The sequence below is a fragment of the Guillardia theta genome (assembly GCF_000315625.1).
Source record: "Guillardia theta CCMP2712 unplaced genomic scaffold GUITHscaffold_46, whole genome shotgun sequence".
NCBI classification, from domain to species: domain Eukaryota; class Cryptophyceae; order Pyrenomonadales; family Geminigeraceae; genus Guillardia; species Guillardia theta.
Genome location: NW_005434628.1, coordinates 204,884 through 226,059, shown reverse-complemented (window position 1 = coordinate 226,059; position 21,176 = coordinate 204,884). Strand labels below are relative to the sequence as shown.

Here is a 21,176-nt window from a genome sequence, read left to right as displayed (position 1 = left end):
CCCCTCCTCCTCCTGCCCCTGCTCCTCGTCTCCCTCTCCTCCATGTCGCCCACTCATGCTTGGGGCTCCTCCCCCCCCCTCCCGCACTTCCTCGTTCTTTGTCCTCTCAACGTACATCAGAAGGAGGAGCTGTCCAGCTCCGCTGGTAGCTTTTGAGTTGTATCGTCTCTGACGGATAAGGGTATTGCCCGCTTGCTGCTGTCCTTTCAGTACTACACGCTCCTCCTCCTCCTCCTCCTCCTCCTCCTCGCTTCCCCCTTTTCTTTCCTCTCCTCCACCTTCCCCTCCTTCTCCTCTCCCCTTCCTCTTCGTCTTCGTCCTTCTCAACTCCTCTGCTCTTATCCCAGTGTTTGTTCTCTCCTTTTCATTCCTGCTCCTGCTTATCCTCTTCCCGTCGCTCTTGCCTCTCGCCTTCCCTCACACTCTCCATAACCAATTCCATATGCTCTACTCGGATATCTTCTTCTCCTCCCTCTCGTCCTCCTCCTATTCCTCCCCTCCCTTCCATCATTCTTTCGATTCCTCCTCCTCCTCCTCCCCCCCCCCCTCCTCCTCCACGGGCCACTTCCTCCTCCTCCGCTTCCCTGCCACTTCCTCCCTATTCTTCCTCCACTTCCTCCTCCTCGTGGCCCCCTTCATCGGGTTCCTCACCCAGCGGTCGCGGCATGGCAGCTGCTCTTCCCTCCTGGTCCCACTCGCAGACTTCACGCAGCCACAAGGCGATCCTCCAGTCAGCAGCAAAGATCTCCGCGATCTGAGCGGCGATGTAGCCGCTGCGAGAACGGCTCACTTTCGCCTCCATCCTGTGGGAGAGCAGATCGAGATGGGGGAAGGGAGGGGGCAGGAACGACGGGGAGAGAGGAGGAGATGGCCAGGTAGAGGGAGGAGCAGAAGCAAGAGCAGCACGTAATAGCGGGAGGAGATGCAGAAGCAGCAGGAGGGGAGCAAGTAGGAGGAAGAGGAGGAGGAAGAGGAGGAGGAGGAGGAGGAGGAGGAAGCAGGAGGATCACCGAGTGTCTTTGACCCAGAGATCAGCTCCTGCTTGCACTAGAGCAATGGCAGCATTCGTAGACCCTCTGCAAAACAGATCAACAACCTATCCAACCCTCCTCTCTCCTCTTCTCTTTCCACTCCATTCCTCCCCTCCCCTCCCTCCTACTTCTTTTCTCTCTGCTCCCTGACTCCCTGCCTTCTCCAGCATGTTACTCGCACCATCACCTACCTGTGGGCGGCCGTCATAAGCGGGGTCATCCCAAACCGAGTCTGCGCATTGATATCTGCTCCTTTCTCGATCCTGACAGGAACCAACGTCACACGTCACTACAAGCAAAAACTGCGCGTCTTCACAGGAACTCAACGATGCTCGAGTAGTTATTCCGGGCAGCAACGTGGAGGACAGTAGCGTTGATGTTGGTCATGTCAAAGCCTGCCCAGTCTCCTGGAATCTTACAACGTCGTCAGGTCGAGCGCGGAAGAGAGGACTGGGCTACCGTAGAGTATCGAGTGTTCACGTCTGCTCCTGCCTGCACGCTCTGCCGCACGAGAAGATCCTGCCCAAGTTCTACAGCCTGTGGGAGGATAAGAGAGGAAGCGAGGAGCAAGGAGGAGATCCAGAAGGTGCGAGGAGGAGGGAGAGAGAGCAGAGTGAGTGGTGTTTGATTCAGGTATGATAAGCGAGGGAGTCAGTGGCGAAGAAGGGGGGAAGGAGGGGAGAAGAGTCGCAAGATGTGAGGAAGAGGAAGGGAGGAGCAGAGCGAAGGGTGAAGTTGGAGGAGAGAGGGAAGGAGGGGTACGAGACCTCCCAGAGGAGTTTGTGCAGGTCATCGCTGCTCGTGACTTGTAACTGCTTCAAGAAGAAGGCTCGCCTCTGCTCCTGCATGCTCTCCAGCCTCTTGAGATCCGGCGAAGCCTTCGCTTTCTTCCTGCAGCAAGCAAGTCAAAGATGATCGCTGAGAGGAGGATGAGGTGATTTCATGACAAGGAACAGACAAGTCGCGATGTGTTCTTGTGTTGTTGTGTTGTCATGTTGGTAGGACGCATGGCAGCTAGTCAGGCACAGTAGGTGGAGAGAGCGGGGACGGACAGGTGGAGCCATCAGTTGCATCAGGAGATGACATGGCGTACTTGACGTAGTCCTCGTCCCTGAAGACCCGAACGTCCCTGCCCCCCTTTCGCTCAATCGCTTTCCTCGCTTTCTGATCTTTCTTTTTGAACTTCTGCTTGAAGAATGCATAGTCGTTGTCATCCGTCAATATGCCATCTATGCCTCCTCCTCGGAGACCGAGGGCATGCAACCATGGCGATGAAGCGGCTGCCATGGCCGAAGTTTGTAGCGGAGTCATCCCAGTGTATGCGGACACATCGCAAGTTTCCCAGCATTCTGCAGCATCACTGGGCAGGAGGAGGAGGAGGAGCAGGAGCAGGAGGAGGAGGGGATAGAGTCGATATCTCTTCAAGATCAATCTCCCCATCTCTCATCTTCTCTCTCCATCTCCTTCCCCCTGCCCCCTCCCCTCTGCCAAGTCCCCACCCCGACCATTTTCGGTCCTACCAAAAAATCATATAGAGGATTTTGAACTGGGTTTATTCCATGGGTAGTGGAACGATAGGAACGAAGGGAGGAGGGGGAGGAGGAGCAGGGGGAGAAGGGGGGGAAGGAGGAGGAGGAGGAGGAGGAGAGGGAGAGATGGTGGAGTAGTGAAGGAGTCGATTCCCTCGGGGAGGTGGTGGTTCCTTACCGGTGTTATTTCAAAGGTAAAGGAACTACGGCGCATTCTGACTGGACTGACTGGATAGAAATCCCATCATGGTACACCCCCTTCCTCTTCTTTCACCCCCCTTGCCCTCTCTCCTCCTTCTCTCCCTCCCTCCATCCATGTCGTGTCGGCTGCAGCATTGAACGAGTGACCGCAGGGCATCAAGACGGAGATCTTGCAGGAGGGGCACGGAGAGCAGCCTCGTCCAAACGACTTCGTACATCCTCCTCCCTCCCCTTCCTCCTTCCCACCGACAACTGTTCCAGGTCTCCATCCGATACAAGCTCATGCTACTCGACGGTCTGCATGGCCCGCAACTTGTGCTGTCTGACTTAATACAGGCACCCTCGTCGGCGATACAGGCGGGGAGGACTCGGACCTAGGAGGAGAGCCCTTCCGGTTCTGCATGGGATGCGGCAGCGTCATCCAAGGTGCTCCTGCCCTGTCCCGCAAGGATCTGAGACTCTCCTTGGAGGCCTTGAGATGGCGATCCTGGAGCTCAGGGTCGGGAGCAAGGCGCGAGTGATGGTGGAGAAGCATTGTTCTGACTTGCTAGTCTTGTTGTGATTTTACATGCTCCAGATCACTCCAGACCTCGCGTATGGAACCAAGGTCTGAAGATCACTTCCCCATCCTCCTCCTCCTCCCTGACGGCCTCGCACGCCGCAGGGCCTCTACCCGTTCATCCCCGCTAACGCTGGTCTAATCTGCGAGCTCGAGCTTGTTGCAGCGAGCTCGAGCTGAACTCTACAGGAAGTCATCCTGCTTGACCAGGGAGAATCTTTCCACCTTCCTCCTTATCCTTTCCAGCTTGCAGCCAGGCGTCAGCCACAGAGGGGGCAGGGAGGGCAGCGGGAGTACCTCGTGGGGGGGAATCGAGCTCTGCAGCATGGAGAGATAGACTTTGGCCTTGTTTGCGATGGAAGGATCAGAACTGCCATGCCTGGAGAGGCAGCAGAGTCAGGGGGAGGATGGAGGAGGAGGAGGAGGAAGTGCCGACTTGTCCACAAGAAGGAGCCATTCGCATGCCCGACTGAGATCCCTGACAAGCACAAGTGAACATGAGCTCGTCGTTATTTGACGGAAGGGAGATGAGAGGCGAAGGAAGCATGGGAGAAATGGGAGAGGAAGGGGGAGGAAGGGGGAGGAAGGGAGAGGAAGGGAGAGGAAGGGTTCCCAGGAAAGTACCTTGTCAGCGCTTTTCCCTCTGCGAACATGATGGCATACGTGAACATGCCTGTCAGGTCTCCTCGCTCTGCTGATTTCTTCGTCCAGAGAACAGCAGACTGCAGGATGAAAGCAGAATGAGGAGACGTCGGCACATGTTGTACCCTCACCTCAAAATTCTGATACTCCTTCACTGTGTAATACATGAAGCTGTGAGGAAAGCATGAGAAGGAAAGAAACAGGAAGGAGAGGGAAAGGGAGAAGGGAGTGCACAAGGGGAAAGGGGAAGGGAGGGAGGAGGAAGATGGGGGAGGAGATGGAGAAAGAGGAATATGCCCCAAAGGAGGGGGAAGAAGGAGGAGGAGGCGGAAGACAAGAAGCGGTCTCCAACACCTCTTGACTCACCCAAGGTAAGCCATGGCAGATATGTCATCGCTCTGAGCTGCAGCATGTAGCAACTGCCGTGATCTCTCGATATCCCTTTCAACTCCATCGCCTGCCCTTCTCTCACAACCCCATCCTCCTCCTCCTAGGTCAAGACCGTTCATCAGCAAGATACCAGCCATCCTCTGGCAGATTGCATCAGCTACAGCTGCTCCTTCCTGCATGGATCGGAAGTGAGGAGGAGGAAATACGAAAGAAGCGGAGGAGAGTGTGTTGCTCTGAGGGAGGGAGAGGAAGCGGAAGAGGAGGGGAGAGGAGGTGGTGGAGGCTGGGGGAGGAGGAGGTGGAGCAGGACACGTACCATAAACCACTCGAACGCCAAACTTGCATTCTTAGGAATGCCATTCTTCCCGCGATAGAACGACAACCCTCCAATCCAAGTCAGATGAGATCCTGTCGTCCTCGCTCTTCCCATCCTCACCCGACTTGGCCAGCGCCTCTCTGGACCCAAAGCACGCGGCTGTCTTGGTTCAAATACTTCAGCTCGCGGTAGGAACAAGTTGAGGCACCTGGTACAGCAGCGATCCTTCCCATCTGAATCGCCTCGACATGCATAGCGAGAACTTGGAGAGGAGGTAGAGGAGTGCGAAGAAGCAACAGGCTGCCATGCTGAGGAGCAGCCATCGCAAGTAAGTCTTCATTGGCGATGGCCTCTTGGGGCCCGTGCTAGGCTCCGAACTCCTCGAATTCATCCTTGTGACGTGTCATATTTGTCCTCTGCGAGTGGAAGGCACAAATTTCTCACCGCTGGCGGAGTTTTCCAACTAGCGGATCAGCAGAATCATGAAGAGAGCGCATGCTGGCGTACTTCTTCCTGTCATCCACAACCCGCTGTCTCACATGCGCGAAAGCAGCATCCACGTCCCCACCTGTACACATCGTCGAGGGGATGCTCCCAAGAGGCGGTCTTGGTCGTCTCGTTATAGTAATAAGGGTTCCCGGTGAAGTCCTTCATCTCCTTGTATCCTTCAGGCAGGTCGGCATATAGTCCCTCCTCTGCCAGCCACCTTGCAGACAAGAGGTCACCCATCAGCCCGATCCATGTCAGAACCGTCCTCACAACAAGCCTTTGTCGAGCCGGAGGTTCATCCCGATGTAACGCTGCATGCATCGCTTCATAAGGAGCCCGGCCCTCTACTGGCCCTTACCGCATACTCCTCCACAGCCCGCCTCCGAAGTTTGAACACGTCTCCTCTGCCAGCATGTCAAGTGTTGCCGAGCTCACGCTTGAAACCTCTCCTCACCTGCTCAAGTCTGAGTCCCTCGGCGGGTACCATGCCGTCGGGCGCTTGACCGCTCTTGACACGTTCCTGCGGTGAAGGGAAGGTTCTGAAGTCGCTGCGCTCCTCCTCCCTCCCTCCCTCCTTGAATCTTGATCATGATCTTGTCCTGACATGCTCGATGTGTGGGCTCACTAGGAGCCAGTGTTCCTGATGGCCTCAACGCTGCTCTCCTGCCGTTCTATCAATGCTTCATCTCCTCCCGTAGGGAGTGGGGTGACGACTGCGGGACAAGGCGGAGTAGAGCGGAGCAGGAGCAGGAGCAGGAGCAGGAGCAGGAGCAAGTCATTCGAGAGCAGCGTAGTAGCCTAGTAGAGTCAAGGAAGCTTCTCTCTGACTTTTTTTCGGTTTTGTTTTTGTTCTTTCAAGTACCCCTGTAAAGAAAGGTAATTGTACGGGTACCTCGAAGGGAGCATCCTTGTAAAACCTACCCGGAAAAAGATGGTATGGTCGCGATGTGTTCCGGAGGGGACTGGGAGGGGAGGAGGAGGAGGAGGAGAGAAAGAGCGGACGAGGAGGATGATCGATGTTTGTATTGAGAAGAGAAGAAGGATATGCAATGTCAGAGTTGTTGTCATGTGTGAAATCGACCCTGTTTATCGTACTGCCCTGTTTGTCCTGTAAAGCCATGAATTCAAAGTGACATGCTCGTCTGCAAGGTTTTTCAACTGTTGCGTGAGTTGGAGAGTCTTCAGTCAGGTAAGCTTTCCTTCACTCATTCTCGCACTTGGTTTCTTCTGACATGACGGTCGGCCGCAAAATCAGACGCAGCGACCAGCATGTCAGGGTTCCCCATCCTGTGGCTACCCGAGGAAGAGGTAGATGAATGCAGCGCGAAGGAGGTGTGATGGTAGACGAACAGATCCAGAGGCAGAAGCGTCAAGCCCTGGACTTCTGTGTGTCTCATTTCACCACTGAGATGGAGCAGAAGCACTGCCTTCAAAAGATCTTGGAGAACGTCGAGTAAGTTTGTCGCCGTTGCCCTCCCCTCCTTCAGCCTTTGTTTTCTCGCTGTCCTCTATCAACGCGCTGTGCTGTACTTACAATCATTCAGGTACAATGATGCCTCGTATGCAGCTCCTCCGTTGACAATGTAATCCTCCTTCTCCTTCTTGGCGCATTACGCCAAACAGTTTTGTCTTGGTGTCAGTTTTCCCATTGGAACACTCTTAAACGATCTACCCAAAGAACTGGGCAAGTTTTTGAACTCTTTGTTTTTAGAGATGATGAGAATATTCTTGTGTCTTGTTGTAAACACGCTTTAAAGGAAAACTGTATCCGCGTCCAGCGGCGCTCAACCAAGATAGTACCCTGAACCTGAGGGAGTTTTCCCACCTTCAACTCCAGCCAGACTTGATCTCGAAAGCGTACTCGTACTCCAAGTGCTTGACCTGACGTGGCCATGAAGCTCAGAGCACGCAAGACTGCCTGGAAGTTGACTCACCCCGTCATCATCTGCGAACGAAGAGTTCGCCGTAAACCCCCCGCGAGCGAACCATCCGGACGGAGCCTCTTCCCAAGTCTGGAAAGTTTGACGTCAGCTCACCGGCCAGGGGCAAACAAGAGGTCGACTTGTCTAGGGATGGTCACGACGTAGGGTTGTGGTTGGGGAGCATAGCTGTCGTGAAGAAAGCTTCAGTCACCTACATAACCAGGGGATACCTCTTGCCTCCCGAGCATCTCCTCGTCCTTCCGCAATCTCAATCCTGCCTTGTACACCTGCTCATGACTTCAACTCCACCAGAAGATGTCGACTCAAGACTTTGATGATCGGACCTTGTTGATGTACTTCAAACCTGAAACAATCTCGTGCTGCGGAACACGATCAGCAGCTGGGCAGTGGACAACCCAGACGCTACACCTGGACGCGGAAGGATATCTGTATCTTGTAGTTGCACTTCTCCTTCAAGACCTTCACGCAGGTTTTAGCAGCACGGCAGGCTGGGACGAGAGGAGACGCACGAATGGCTTCGACTTCATGGCCTTGACGTCCTGTGGCGTGTTGAGGGTGTATGTGATGTCGCCTCCAGGTCGATCCTCGAAGAGGATCTAACAGAACTTTGAGATGAACTCGATCTCCTCTGCTGCTCTCCTCACGTACCTTGAGTTCTGTGATCACAACTCTGCGCTTGTCGTTGGGGTCGACGGCCAGCTGACCTTTGGCAGCTGCTCCCAGAAGCTGAAGGACTAGTCAACGACCATGACCGGGCAAGGGAGCACCCAAGATCGCTGCACCTGCTCCTTGTACCTCCGGAGAGACTCGTCATTCTGGTCCTTGGCCAGCAGCTCTTGCACTCCCACCTTCTCGGGCACTTTGTACCTGTTACACCTGCCAGTCATTCGATGGTCAGGCAGAAGAAGACGGACCCATCGTTGGGCTTGTCATCGTCATCTTCGTTGGACGCCTGAAGCCAAGAGTGAGAGGCAATGTTGCTGAGTTCGCAGTACATCCATGTACCGCTCCTGTCAGATGGGCTGGCTTCGCAGGAAGCGGCGGAGGTGCTCCTCGTTGGCTCATGATCCTGGGACCAAACTTCAGAGGATAACGCACAGATCGGACGAAAGTCTTGCATGCGCAAAATTTGCTGAAGAATGTGATATTTTCTCACTAAGTGTCATGCTTTACAACACAGCAAACAAAGTCCGTGATGATGGGAGCAGGAGCTGTTGTCTTGCAGGGCACTAGACGTTGCAATGTGGTTTGCGGAGTTGCCAAGATGATCGCACCAGGGTATCTGTCCTCTCCTTCTCATGCAAACTCGTCAGAGAAGACACGACTACTACATTTCTCTCCTGTGCAGCTTACTCTACCTCCGCCTCTCCCTCATGCCATACTGTTGTCTACTCGTAGCCTGTAGCCTTCTGTCATTTTGGTGTGAATTGAATCGATTAGACTCAACAAAATTGATGATTGAATCGATTCAGGTCCGATGGTGGCACTGCGGCACGGCCGTGACGCGCGGCCCGGCCGCGGCCGCCGGCGTTTCCGAGTCGGCGTGCCAGCATACCGTAGTACCCCGGTACGGTCCGACGTCCCGGCGGGCCGGCCGCCCGGCGTGCCGCCGGGCACCCGGTCCGATCATGCCACTGGCTATCATATCCGCCCCAGTCCGGGGTGACTGACTGTGAGTCGTGGCCGCCCCGGCGACGGTGACCGTGTAAAGAGCCGGGCGACTCGGACGGTACGGAACTTCGGAACTGTGCACAGCGGCACTGCGGCACACGGCCCGCGACTCCGGGCCGTGTCGGGGCGGCCTGGTCCGATCGGCCGCGCGCCCGTTGGCCTTCCCTCAGTGACTTAACCGTGCCCGGGCCACTGAGCCTTGAAGGCGGGGCGCCCCGCATCCCCGCTCAAAACAGAGTCACATTGCAGGTCACATTGTCCGAGGCTGTGCACCGTTTTGTAGCCGAAAAGAGTTCTTTTCATCATTGGTACCCAAGTAGGAGCACCCCGGTTGTGACTTTACACCCCCCCCTCGTACCCCATTTCAAACATTTGAAAGGACGGGTACTGTATGTACCCTACCCTATGCTAAACACTAGTGGAAGTATTTTTCGTATCTCCAAGGATCGGGATCTCTCGAAGATCACCCTACCTCCTGTTCTCTTTCAACCACCATACCCTACATAAAACAACCATTTCATGTAAAATGGAGGGGTATATTAGTACCCCCACCCCCCATAAAGCATTATTATGATGGGATTTTGTTAGGCCGATCCGTCCGCTGGATGATCAAACACGAGGCCGATGTGAGGGGTGGGATATATGACCCCTACCTATAAGAAAAGAAATTTTCCTGATTGACCCCTCCAAAATATCACCCTACCATAGATTTATACTGTAAAATCCACATGTCAACACGGGTTAGGATTCACCCTTGCAGAGCTACACCCTAGGGTCTCTTTCGCCACGATCTCCCACCCATGTCAATGCTACCCCTACCCCCACGTTTCCCCCGGCCCCGTACTCATAATGCATCGCATGATTGTCATCCTGCTCACGTCCTCGTCCTCGTCCTCGTCCTCGTCCTCGTCCTCGTCCTCGTTCTCGTCCTCCACAGGCTTTTTATCGCGTCGTCCTCGTTTGTTACTGACTAGAATCCGATGAATCTTACTTACCACCTACCATTGTCTATCTTCCTCCTCCTCCTCTGTGTCCTGACCTTGACTCCCGTGTTCCAATGCAGCCACGAAAGCTTTCGTACATTTACTTCCTTAACCTTGCATTCATCGCCCTCACATTCAAGCTAACATTGCATCTTTGACTTGAATGTCCTGACTTTTGATTCGTTGCACACTGCTGTGATGCTTTCTTGTCTTTCTTCTGCAAGAAAAAATCAGGGGGCTAAGAAATCGTGAATTGACATTCCGATCACCAGAACTAGAAACGTGTTGATTTATTGTGATGCCATGATGACGGTTACTTCGCAGATTACCTAACAACTTCTGCTTGTACAACGAGATCGAAGGAATAGTACCTGTAAACGGGTGTAACAATGTCTGGAGAAAGACGGGCTTCCCCGACCATGGAGCATTCAGTCTGTCGACAGTGTGAGGACAGGAAAAGGAAGCGAAATGTCTTCAACACTTTCCCGTGGTTTCCTGGCTCTGGGATCCCTTTCTACGATTTTGGGCCCGAGGACGACAAGCGCGTGAGGAGGAAACAATTTACCGCGAGCCTCTTGTTCCTGGACATGCAGGTCTGCTCCTCTTCCATTGCTCCGTTCCTCCTGTACCCCGTTCCCTCTCCTCGCTTCCCTTCCTGCCTTCCCTCTCTGTCTCTCCACATTTTCTGTCCCTGTCCCTGTCCCTGTCCCTGTCCCTGTCCCTATACCTTTTCCTCTCCTTTTCCTCTCCTTTTCCCTGTCGCATCCCGCCCTCCTTGCTCTTGTAGCTTTTCTTCTCTTCGCCCATCTTCTCTTTCTGAATACAGCGCAGGAGCGAGTGAACGAAGTGCTCAGAACGAGGGAGGAGAAGGACGTGGAGGAGCGGAGGATCTCAGCTAGGCTTGCGAAGCAGCATGCGATCAGTTTCGATCGTCGGCCTCTGCCCAGGGTCGAGCAAGCCACGAAAATCCGATTGCAGCATTCTGAGAACGAGCAGGGGGAAGACACGGGGAGCGGAGCTGACAGAACTCGTCCTGTAGCCCTCAATGCAGCAAGGAAAGGGCAACAACGTGCGACAGTGACTTCTCAGCCCCTTGACAACTGCCTGCCATGCTGGAAGCAGAACAAGCTTGCTCCGCAAGGTCTTCTGACCTCCATCGACCCCCTCACGGCATGCGGGGAGGCGTTCCATGATCTGGTGGACGTGCTTGCCCGAGATGCTGCGACGTCCAGCGCTGAGAAGGAGGCGATTCAGAGCGCGTTCATCCTCAAGAAACAGTCCACAGACTGCTGAGATGCTCCCGTCCCCTCAGAGTCCCTTGTAGTCTATGCTGGTTGGCGGCCCCAAGACCTGAGATGACCCTTGCACGAACATTAAAATCATCTCAATGAAGGCACAAATTGCGCAGATTGCTGCTGATATTACAATATCTTCACTGCCAACAACGTACACTCCTCCTCCTCCTCCTCCTCCTCCTCCAGCCCCGCACCTGCTCCTACTTGTATCTCCAGTCTTCAGCAGAAGGATTCGGATCGACAGATCTGACAACCAAGGACGAATTCCGTTCCATTCCTGTTTAGAATGCAAATGATTGGAGGCATGAGAGGGAAAGGACGTGCGACAAGCAGCAAGACAGAGATGGATGAGCAGGATGAATGAGGACGAGGACGTGTAGATTGTGTTGTTGATACGAGGGAGAGAGGGAGAGAGGGAGAGAGGGAGAGAGGGAGAGAGGGAGAGAGGGAGAGAGGGAGAGAGGGAGGCTGGAAGCGGAGGAGGAGAGGGAGGAAGGAAGGGGGAAGGAGGAGGAAGAGAGTACTTTGGATGAGGGATACGGAGAGGGCAGGTCTTCGGGGTACAACTGCGGCATGTTCAAGTCAATCTTTCGTTCGCAAGACTCGCACGCTCATTACGTCGGCAGATCCTTTTGCGCCTTCCTGCTCATCGACTCGGCTGTACCCTGTGCTCATCATGAGCAGACGGTCAAACCAGCGAGCAAGTGAAAGATCCAGGGAGGGAGGGAGAGGAGTAGGGATGGAGGAAGAGGAGTAGGGATGGAGGAAGAGGAGGAGGAGGAGGAGGAGGAGGAAGAGGAGGAGGAGGAGGAGGAAGGAGCGGCTGACGCTCTCTCTCCTCCTTACCTGCTTGCGGTGACAAGAGTCACAGAAGTGTGTTGTGCCCCAGCAAAACCACGAGGCGACAGAGCAGCAGAACTGCAAGTTTAGGCGTCAGGATCGAAAGAGGACTGAGGGGAACGGAGGAGGGAGGAGGAGGGAGGAGGAGGAAGGGATAAAAGTACGGGAGGGGAGCAGGGTCTCTTGCTGACCTTGCACTTGTACTCGATCGCTTCGGTTCCATGCTTGGGACATGCGGCTGCTCCCATAGCTGAGCATCCCCCGCAGATTTTCTCTCGCTCGTCGAATTGCTTCAATTCTCGTTAATAGAATGAAGGGGATCAGGGCAAGGAGAGGACAAGGGGGGTCAGGCGTGAAGAAGGAGGAAATAGAGGTAGGAGGAGCCTTGAAGGGAAAAGATAAGATGGAGGGAGGAGACAGCAGGAGGACGCGACGATACCCGCTCCTCGCCTACTCCAGCAGCGACCTCGCAGCTCCTGTGCCCTCCGAAGTAGGGCTGCTTGCACTTATAGCAAAGGTAGTAGGCAAACTTGTGCATGGCATATTCCCCGGGCTGCTTGTGGTACCTCCCTCCTGCTCCTCCTCATCACCGCCAACACCATCACCATCGAGTTCGACCTGCTCGTAGCTCTGGCGCGTCTTTGTGCCCTCCTTCGAGTGCAAGTCGCTGCTCTGCCTTTGTGAGGATGGCCTAGTGAAGCCCTTCAGTTGGCTGCCTCCTCCTCGTCCTCCAGTCTCCCCCTGCCTCCTAGTTTCCTCGTTCCTGCTGTTCTCGTCCCTACCTTCCTGAGACTAGCAGGTCCTCGTACTGCTCCTGCTCCTGCTCCTGCTCCTGCTCCTGCTCCTGCTCCTGCTCCTGCTCCTGCTCCTGCTCCTTTCCATGCTCCTGCTCCCTCACCTGGTAAAGCTCCAGCCCGGGCTTTATAATGTCTTCGATCGCCTTTGCCTGTTGGCACGTCTTCACTCCCTCCTCGACCTTGGGGCTTCACAGGCAGCGGGGGCCTCAGACTTGACCGTCTCACCTTCATGTGCTTCTTGCACAGGGGGCATTCCAAGAATCCAAAGGTGATCCGAACCCCCGACCACAAGTTCTTGATCTTCGAAACTACACACGAGTAGTGGAATACTGAAATAGCTACCGTCACTCTCCTCCTCCTCTGCCTCCTCTTTCGTCCATAGCCTTCTGCCCTCGCACCTCCTAATGCCTCCCGTACCTCTCTGCTCCCGATCTCTCCCCCTCCCAAAACATCTCAACTTTCCCTCTGTATCCTTCCTGCCCAACTTCTCTCCTCCATAGCACTGCTTCCCCGTATCTCTCTCCCTTGCACCTCTCCTCTCCCTCCTCTCCTTCCCTCCTCTTCCTCGCTCCCCTCACTAGCTTACCATGTCCGCACTCGAGTCTGATGCAGGGAGCACAGCGGAGCTCTTCGACCCAGCAGATGCTGCAGAGATCGCTGGCGGCGACTTTCACCTCCTCTGCTCCCTGCATCTCCTCGCACTGCAGGCAGCCAAGACACTGTCGCTCTCCTCGCAGTCCCAGACAGACATGCCCGCAAGGGAGGATGCAGCAGCAGCCTTGTCTTGCCTTCTGCTGGCACTCATTGGCTGATCCAGCATCGTCACGTGGCAATAGAGGAGGGGACGGGAGGGAGGGAGGGAGGGAGGGAGGAAGAGGAGGAGGAAAGGAGGGTAAGGAGGTTAGAAAAAGATCGATACCTTCACACAGGTTTGAGAGGGGATCGGTCAATTGGACAAGATGCTGTAAACTTGCGATGGTCTGAGAGGATTGGTTGACGTCGTACAATCTGTCCCTTAGAATCCTCTGCAGGAACGAAAGAAAGAGAGGAGGGGGGGGGGAAGGAGGAGTGGGGCAGAGAAGGGAACAGAGAAGGTGGTGAGATGTAGGAGGACGGTGAGAGGGGAGGAGGATCACAGGTTCAGAGCACGTGAAAGCAAGCTCTCCAGTCTCGCACCTGCAAGTAGCTAACGTCATTCATCCTCTCCCGGCTGACGGACTTGGTGATCTGAACATCGCAGTAGCGGCACTTGCGGGATCTGCTGTACCTCACGAACCCCTCACTGCAGCCGCAAGCCTCAGTCGCCTTCCTCCTCGCACACCCCACAGTACACACCACGTGAACCCGTTGTGGTAGGGCGTCGCTAGGCACTCGGCGCAGAAGTCCGTGTCCGGGCATTTTCGGCACCGGAACCGGTACGTCATGCGGTGCCGGAAGGCTTCTTCGGAGAGCGGCTTGCCGTCTATCCCGATCATCTTGTTCCAGTGAGGGGGGAGCTGCCTGTCTTGGTGCGAGGGCTCCATGATAACAGCCCAACCGCAGCTGTTGGTGGAGGTATCAGGCCGTGTAGTGACATAGGAGGAGGAGGAGGAGGAGGAGGAGGAGGAGGAGGAGGAGGAGGAGGAGGAGGAGGAGGAGGAGGACGAGGAGGACGAGGACGAGGACGAGGAGGACGAGGAGAGAAAAGAAGGAAGAAAGCAGGGAAAGAGAGGAGGAGTGGCTATAGCAGGGAGGTGTTTCAAGAGGAGAAGGAGGCACTATGAAGGCGAAGTTTCTCACTTCATCGGGCATTTCACGAGCTTCCCGGCGATGGTCGCAGAGCCGTCTGCCCCACTTGCTCATGCAATCGCTCCATCAGGGGCGGGCTCACCGTCAATGTCCAAGATCTGCAGCGAGACATACTTGTCGAAGTCTTCAGCAGGGAGCAGACCTTTCACCTGGACCCCCGAGAATCACCTCGAGCCCTGAAGAGAGCGGAGAGAGAGAGAGGGGGGAGGAAGGGAATGGAAGAGGAGGGAATGCGAGGTAAGGGCTCGGGAGGAAAGGGAAGGGAAGGGAAGGGAAGGGACGACTGTACATTCATCTGATGTAGGAGCTCGCCGCATCCCTCTATGGGACATACGTAGTCTGTCTGCCGACTCGGCTCCCGCTGATCCACAAATTGCTTGAAGCAGCTACAGAGACAGCGTCAGGAGGATACGATGATGGATGGAGAGAGGAAGAGGAGCGAGGGGAGAAGACAAAGTAGAGGCTGTCAGAGCAGCGGATGGAGCATGCAGTCAGGGAGCGACACAGGTCAAATGCGTTAGGACAACGATGGGGCAGTCTTGTCTTTCTGGTCATCCTCCTACCTTGCGCAGACATGGTGACCGCAATCAACCTGTTGGACGCTGCGGCCGATCTCGGCAGCATCGCACCTGGTCTCGCAAACCTGCCCAGCAAGGGACTTCAGGAGAGGCATGCCCCGGAGGTGTCGGGCCATACCTGGCATGTCCTCTCCTGCTCCAGGAAGTCTTGGAACAGCCTCGAGTTCTCGAGCTGCCTCTCGTTCTGTGATGGCGTAAGTCGCTTGCTTCGCATCTCGATCATCTCCACCTGCAGCCTGATATCCTCGTTCTCCAACTCGTACTGCAGCTTCCTTGCCATGTCCTCGTCTGCCGAGAGGTCCGGGCAGCTCCTGGAAGCGAGCTCGTCATCCAGGAAGCTGTGGATCCTGTGCACTGCATTCGACAGCTTCCCGAGTTCTTCGATCGTCCTGCACCTGCGGTGCTCCAATAAGACTCTCGTTCTACAGCAGCATGTGCTCTGAGCGCGAACCTCTCGAGCAAGCTCAACAGAGACGCCTCGATCTCCCTGCCCGGCTCATGGGAGTCGCTGGCCTCGAGCTGCGTTTGCTCTGACATCTCAAGATTGCGGACTTCTTCCATGTCGATTAAAACCGGAGCATCATCTAGCTCGTCACCGTTCATGATGGCGCCTGCCCTCAACGCGTCAGCTCAGCGCAGTAGGAAGCCAAGCAAAGCGAGGGAGTAAGAGACGGTCATACAAGGGACATGCCCCTCCCGCTTTTCTTCTCTTCCTTGCGGAATTTGCATTGCACCATCTTCCTCTCTGCCTCTTCCCCTACCTCTTCCTCTTCCTCTTCCTCACCCCCCCCTGCGCATCTCCCCCCCCTCCCCCCTCCTCCCTGCCAACAAGCTTTCCCCGCAACTCACCTGCATAGACTCGGACAGCACAAAATTGATAGCAAGGCAGCGGCGGGCCCGGCGGCCGCGGGTGCCAGTTTACTGAGTCCGACGCCGCCGGTCCGAGGCGAGTCGACCGTCACGCCGAGTCGAGCCTGGGCTCGGGTCCGCCTCAACTGCCGTGGTCGCCGGACCGCCGGCCCCCGTGACTCGGACGGGCCCTGATCGATCGGATAGCCTTTACTCAAAGTTAAGTTAAAGATCAGTACGAGGACAAACAGGTCAGAGTCGAGGAGGCTTGACCCTGACACTGTCGCGGTCACTGTCCACTGGGCCAAACGCCGCGAGGAGAGAAAAGACAGCAAGAACCAAACCTAATCCTGCCGACTGCTTTCCCCCAAACTTAACTGATGATACCTTCACTTCCTATGTGACAGCGGAACTTGCCAGTGAGACGCATACAACCTTGCGACGGTCCGCCGAGCGATCGGATGATCCGCCAGCGACCGTACCACAGAATTGAGCGCAACGCATCATCCTGCAAGAGTCCATCAGTGCTGGCAATGATGGGAAGAAAGGCCTCAGGTTGGCAGGACGTGCTGAGCACCGTGATGCATGACGATGCCCTCGGATCTTCCGGGAGTCCGCTGTGCTGCTGCTTGCAGTTTGCTCCGAGCGAGACGGTCCGGTATTCAACCATCATTGTCAAAAACATGTGACATGCTGAAGAGTCCAGGATTAACCCGGCATGCCATCCGCCTCCAGTAGCCGGGCGGCCTTCAGTTGAGTTGCGGAAGTTCAAAGTCCTCGCCTCTGCCTGGACGGCATCTCACTCCGGAATCTTTGATGTCGGAGGGTCGGATAGCAGTACCGTCGGGAGCCTCAGGGCCGGCCCGCCGCCCCTGGTTCCGAGTGTGGCACGGGCTCCGCCGGGACCACCTCCGAGCTCACCGACAGGGACTCATAAGGAAACTGGCATTGTAGTCACGTTACCGGATATGTCCGATCATGACGGCACAGGATATCTCACCGGAGTTGAGGTCCGACGCAGACGAAAGACGTTATTACTACTACTGTCACTCACCGTGTAAGCCACAAGCTTGACTCAGCGGCAGCGAAGGGAGCTGTAAACCTTGGGGGCTATTATAATCAGTTTACTCAAAGTTAAAAGGGTTATAATATTGACAGGTTCTTGTTCTCTGTCAATTCAAATATCAATCTCGAGCCTCGTGTACCAGGGGTGTATGTAATTCCTCTTCAAAGGACCGGTACTTGGGTATGATCACGGTAGAGTCAAGGTGGTGGTCTCGTGAACAGCGCCCAGCGCCTCGGAAGCCAACTCCACCTTCTTCGGCCCTGGAGCTTTCTGTGACTCTCTTAAGAATCAACGTTTCACAGCTCAGATACGAAAACTATCCCTTTCGGTCGTCAGACGCGGGGCGACTTTAAAACATACAAGTGATGGGATGCAATTGTGTTTCGTTATAAAAGGACAGCAGGCGAGCAACAACAATCGCTCCCACGAGAGAAGAAACACGACAGAAGGACGAAGACTGAAGATGCAGGGCAAGGGAGACAAATTCATGATGCAGGCCAGGGATATCCAAGTGATCGACAACGACTGCGCCGTCAATGTTGTTTTCAATCTCCCCCAAGTTCACAAGGATGAGAAGGTTTCGTCGCCTCGACGCGCGACTTATCATCCCCCTCCGAAGAGATTCTTGAGGTCGAGGCCAGGAAGCGCATGCATGTCCGATCCTGGATCTGATCTTTCCTCAATGATGAGGAGCAGCTCTGCTACAGACCTCCAGCAAACGCGAGTGGATGTGAATATGCCAAATAGAGGAATGACCCGCTCGTGCTCAGACAACATACTGCACGCTCTGACGGGATTTGGACATGACGAGGAGATGTCAGAGTATGAGAAGAGCATCATCGCCCGAAGAATGCGGAACCGTCAAGTAGGAGTGCAGATAGCAAGGGAGGAGAGCCGACCCCTGGCAAGGTTCATTACGGTTCACTTGTGAGATGGGTGGGGTACGGCAACGAATCGCCTTAAAGTGCGACTGAAAACTTGATTAACCGATGAGTACGAATAACCTTTTTGTGAGAAATCGTCTTGAAACTAACTTGAGCGTTTCTACATTGTAGAATCTGTGTGATATAATAAAAAATCATATCCTTCCCCAAACTCCTTCTTGGCATTGCGGTGATCATCTCGGTGCAAAATCACCTCATAGTCAACATCATCGTATGTTCTTGCACGTTGACACGAAACAGACCCTGTAATAGAACCAAGAGAGAGGAAAAACCTATCATTACACACATAATGAATTGCAAAGATGGAGCGAAGGAAGAGTTGTCACTTGCAGAGCTGATCTGACGCGCTCATGCGCTCTTGAGCTCGAGTCGTAGCCTCGGCTTGACCCTTTCTCTTTGAGCAATCTCGAAGCCAACCTGGCAGTTTCGAAGTCGTCGTTCTGCATGGCTTGCCACACCTCCCTTCATGGCATCACATCTGCTCCCTGCCGGCTGCACTTGACGAATCAACGGGCTGGCAGCTTGCGATGTGGCCCGCATGAAGCAACGAGAGGTTGGCAAGAGGGCTTCAAGCTGGTTGCGGCCTGGAGATGCTGTCAAGGAAGAGCGAGGCTGATGCGGGTGAATTCGTCCTAGATGGTACAGTAGTGCTGCTGAGAGACTCAGTGTGAGGAGAAACTTGAGCAAGCGCGTCTGCAGTGCGTCTGCTGGACTGGGAGCCGTCGGGGTTCAGGCAGCTGGGAGTGGGATGCTCTTTGTTTGCATTCATTGCTGCGTCAGCCGGGCAAATGACGAGAAAGTTGATATCTTATGAAGTTGTTGTTGAAGGTCCCTTCAACTTTTCGCGAGTAGCTCACTGCTAAGTTGATCCCCTGATTTAGCCGCGGCGGGAGCGCCGGGCCCGGACTGGTCATCGGCGATTCAATGAGCCATACTGGCACGCCTTCATTCTCAGTACAACTGTGTGAGATTGGGCGAGACATCCTCCAGTCCTGTGTTGACTCACTTCACTGCTCGGAACTTTACAGTGACCACGTTATGGCTAGATCGCTCAGCGGAAAGTAAAAGTCATTCCGAAGTTCACTGAATTACTGGGACATCTGTAGTACGGGAGGTCCAGCCTCGGGATTCATGGCCTCCTGATATTCACCCAGATCACAGTTCTGTCCACCATCATTGGCCCCTTCCTCTGCTCCTGCTCCTCTCCCTCGAGGATCGTCGATATCCCCTGCTCCTGCTCCTGCTCCTGCTCCTGCTCCTGCTCCTGTCTCGTGGCGCCCTACGGTATCCCCTGCTCCTGCTCCTCGACCTATCTCTCCAGAACTGCCTGCGATCCCTTCCCCTGCTCCTGCTTCTCTCCCTCGAGGATCGCCGATATCCCCTGCTCCTGCTCCTCTCCCTCGAGGATCGCCGATATCCCCTGCTCCTGCTTCTCTCCCTCGAGGATCGCCGATATCCCCTGCTCCTGCTCCTCTCTCTCGAGGATCGCCGGTAGCCTTTGCTTCTCTCGTTGCTCCTCCCTCGGGATGACCTATAGTGACCCCTGCTTCTGCTCCTCGACCTCTGCGGCTTCCTGCCTCGACTCGGTGAAGCCTCTTTCTCTTGTGCTCCCCGACGCGACGACGGCACACCATCATCAAGGGTACGAAAATCCCTGGGGAGCAATGAGGGCAGCCCGTTGAGAGGAAGCGGATCTAGCGCACCTGCTTCCTTCTGGGTGCTGACGATCCTTGCTCCTCTCACTCGACTTCTGACTCTCCCCCTCGTCGCCGGGTCTACCGAGGATTGAGTTCAGCGATGGTAGGAGCACACAACACACGGCAGAGGAGGGTTCCAACGGCAGCCCCCTCAACCTCGTCCTCTCTGCTGCGCAACTTGCGTCTCTCTCCCCACCCTCACATCCTCGCACACTTTCGTCACCTGTTTCTGTTGGTCCCTTTGGAAGCGGACGAGTCAGGTACCTCCCTATGGTGATCTTGTCTGGGTGCTTTCAAGTCAGAGAGGCAGCATGCAGGTGAAGCGCAGCAACCTGTCCTCGGAGGCAGTAGAGCGCAGTGGAGCAGCTTCAACTTTGTCCTCTCGATGATTATCATCCTTTGTTGGGCTACGGGCATGCCTGATCAAAGGTCGCACGAGACGATCAGACGTCAGTTCTTACGTGACCGAGGCAAGCTAGCGTCTCACCGCCTTGGCTCTGCATGGTTCGACTCATGACGAGCGGCAGTTTCTCTCTTGCTCCTGTCTGCTGCAGGTGCTGCCCGCCAGGTCGCAGTCAGCCAGCGTGCGGGAAGAGAAACAGCGTGCGGGAAGAGAAACTGAGTGAAGAAATTGACGCTACCTTGATGCTCTGACAGGATCTCATGCGAGCAGTCGTCGAACACGGCCTGGGTCACTGCCATCATGACAAGCCTGCATGCTTCCTTGACTGCAACTGCCTTCCCCTCGTCTCGTTCGATCCTGCAAACGATTCTTGCATCAGAATTGACAGCGCATGCTGTTGGAAGTAACCGAAACATTCGGAACAATTCTACCTCCTCTCTCTTCCCGCATCAACTATTATCCACCTCCATGATTTGTTTATCACCGGGCAAGACTTTCGTTTCTTCTCTTCACTTCCCTCCTGTCTCTCCTCCTCGCTTACTGTCCTCCTCATTGTTGCCGTGTCGCTCCCTTCCACTGCTTCCTTCCATGCGCTCCAACACTCTTGAACCACTTCCTAGCCTCTCGCCATTTCCTCTAATCTTGCATCTCCTATCGCTGCCGCCTCGTCCCTCCCTCTCCTCCTCCTCTCACTTACAGATCTTTCCAGCACTCCGCCATGCCTGCTTGCTGCCCTGACCCACCCTCCGAATGTGATTTTTTATTTCACTTCTTGGACAATATTTTCAAATAATCATATCAAATTTTCTATTTTAACAACACAATTTGGAGATAATTTTCAATTGGTTGACTCTACCCCGAGGTAAGAACCGGGTATTCGCTGTCGGGACGCATGGGACCCGCAGGCATGCTCGGATGTTTTCGTCAATCTGCATCTCCAGGGCAAGAAGGACTTCTGCTCCGCTGGTCGTCGTCGATGACGAAAATATGATCGAAGGAGGAGGAGGAGGAGAAGGAGGAGAAGGAGAAGGAAGGCGATGATGATAACGAGCAAGAGGAAGAGGACGAAGGAGAGCCTGAACATTGCATAATGCAGGAGGAGGGGGATTGGGACAAAGGGAACAGTTCATGAAAAGTAGTAGAGTTTTTCACGGAGAGCTCATGA

At 54.9% G+C, this 21,176-nt stretch overlaps 8 protein-coding genes across 8 annotated transcripts; 3 read left to right on the top strand and 5 right to left on the bottom strand.

Annotated features, from left to right (window-relative positions):
* Positions 1-598: 598 nt before the first annotated feature.
* Positions 599-2,318, bottom strand: GUITHDRAFT_110555 (hypothetical protein; the record flags this gene model as incomplete). Its single annotated transcript, XM_005830356.1, has 7 exons — positions 599-803; positions 1,011-1,076; positions 1,223-1,294; positions 1,348-1,445; positions 1,491-1,568; positions 1,799-1,922; positions 2,125-2,318. 7 exons carry the CDS (start codon positions 2,316-2,318, stop codon positions 599-601), a joined length of 837 nt encoding a protein of 278 aa, XP_005830413.1.
* Positions 2,319-3,043: 725 nt separating this feature from the next.
* GUITHDRAFT_110554 (FKBP-type peptidyl-prolyl cis-trans isomerase) lies at positions 3,044-3,500 on the top strand (the record flags this gene model as incomplete). The annotated part of the gene is made up of 5 exons (XM_005830355.1): positions 3,044-3,056; positions 3,098-3,187; positions 3,232-3,284; positions 3,339-3,368; positions 3,426-3,500. The coding sequence occupies 5 exons, from the start codon at positions 3,044-3,046 to the stop codon at positions 3,498-3,500; spliced, it is 261 nt and encodes an 86-aa protein (XP_005830412.1).
* A 3-nt stretch (positions 3,501-3,503) lies between these two features.
* Positions 3,504-5,644, bottom strand: GUITHDRAFT_140477 (hypothetical protein; the record flags this gene model as incomplete). The annotated part of the gene is made up of 10 exons (XM_005830354.1): positions 3,504-3,566; positions 3,618-3,699; positions 3,945-4,042; positions 4,094-4,133; positions 4,329-4,525; positions 4,669-4,736; positions 4,877-4,930; positions 5,208-5,468; positions 5,516-5,561; positions 5,612-5,644. 10 exons carry the CDS (start codon positions 5,642-5,644, stop codon positions 3,504-3,506), a joined length of 942 nt encoding a protein of 313 aa, XP_005830411.1.
* A 1,323-nt stretch (positions 5,645-6,967) lies between these two features.
* Positions 6,968-8,097, bottom strand: GUITHDRAFT_159794 (hypothetical protein; the record flags this gene model as incomplete). Its single annotated transcript, XM_005830353.1, has 10 exons — positions 6,968-7,038; positions 7,092-7,169; positions 7,220-7,265; positions 7,317-7,366; positions 7,424-7,459; positions 7,509-7,559; positions 7,610-7,696; positions 7,749-7,826; positions 7,883-7,967; positions 8,015-8,097. The coding sequence occupies 10 exons, from the start codon at positions 8,095-8,097 to the stop codon at positions 6,985-6,987; spliced, it is 648 nt and encodes a 215-aa protein (XP_005830410.1). The 3' UTR covers positions 6,968-6,984.
* Positions 8,098-10,173: 2,076 nt separating this feature from the next.
* On the top strand, positions 10,174-11,047 carry GUITHDRAFT_110551 (hypothetical protein; the record flags this gene model as incomplete). The annotated part of the gene is made up of 2 exons (XM_005830352.1): positions 10,174-10,347; positions 10,586-11,047. 2 exons carry the CDS (start codon positions 10,174-10,176, stop codon positions 11,045-11,047), a joined length of 636 nt encoding a protein of 211 aa, XP_005830409.1.
* A 616-nt stretch (positions 11,048-11,663) lies between these two features.
* On the bottom strand, positions 11,664-15,655 carry GUITHDRAFT_140475 (hypothetical protein; the record flags this gene model as incomplete). The annotated part of the gene is made up of 18 exons (XM_005830351.1): positions 11,664-11,714; positions 11,896-11,967; positions 12,081-12,179; positions 12,329-12,462; positions 12,508-12,580; positions 12,788-12,835; positions 12,912-12,994; positions 13,273-13,494; positions 13,606-13,711; positions 13,863-13,913; positions 13,970-14,228; positions 14,466-14,511; positions 14,557-14,623; positions 14,764-14,860; positions 15,038-15,117; positions 15,171-15,236; positions 15,282-15,447; positions 15,504-15,655. 18 exons carry the CDS (start codon positions 15,653-15,655, stop codon positions 11,664-11,666), a joined length of 1,872 nt encoding a protein of 623 aa, XP_005830408.1.
* Positions 15,656-17,430: 1,775 nt separating this feature from the next.
* Positions 17,431-17,898, top strand: GUITHDRAFT_110549 (hypothetical protein; the record flags this gene model as incomplete). Its single annotated transcript, XM_005830350.1, has 1 exon — positions 17,431-17,898. The coding sequence occupies one exon, from the start codon at positions 17,431-17,433 to the stop codon at positions 17,896-17,898; it is 468 nt and encodes a 155-aa protein (XP_005830407.1).
* A 1,101-nt stretch (positions 17,899-18,999) lies between these two features.
* Positions 19,000-20,731, bottom strand: GUITHDRAFT_140474 (hypothetical protein; the record flags this gene model as incomplete). Its single annotated transcript, XM_005830349.1, has 7 exons — positions 19,000-19,565; positions 19,731-19,777; positions 19,832-19,891; positions 19,941-20,027; positions 20,096-20,165; positions 20,250-20,368; positions 20,709-20,731. 7 exons carry the CDS (start codon positions 20,729-20,731, stop codon positions 19,000-19,002), a joined length of 972 nt encoding a protein of 323 aa, XP_005830406.1.
* Positions 20,732-21,176: the final 445 nt, after the last annotated feature.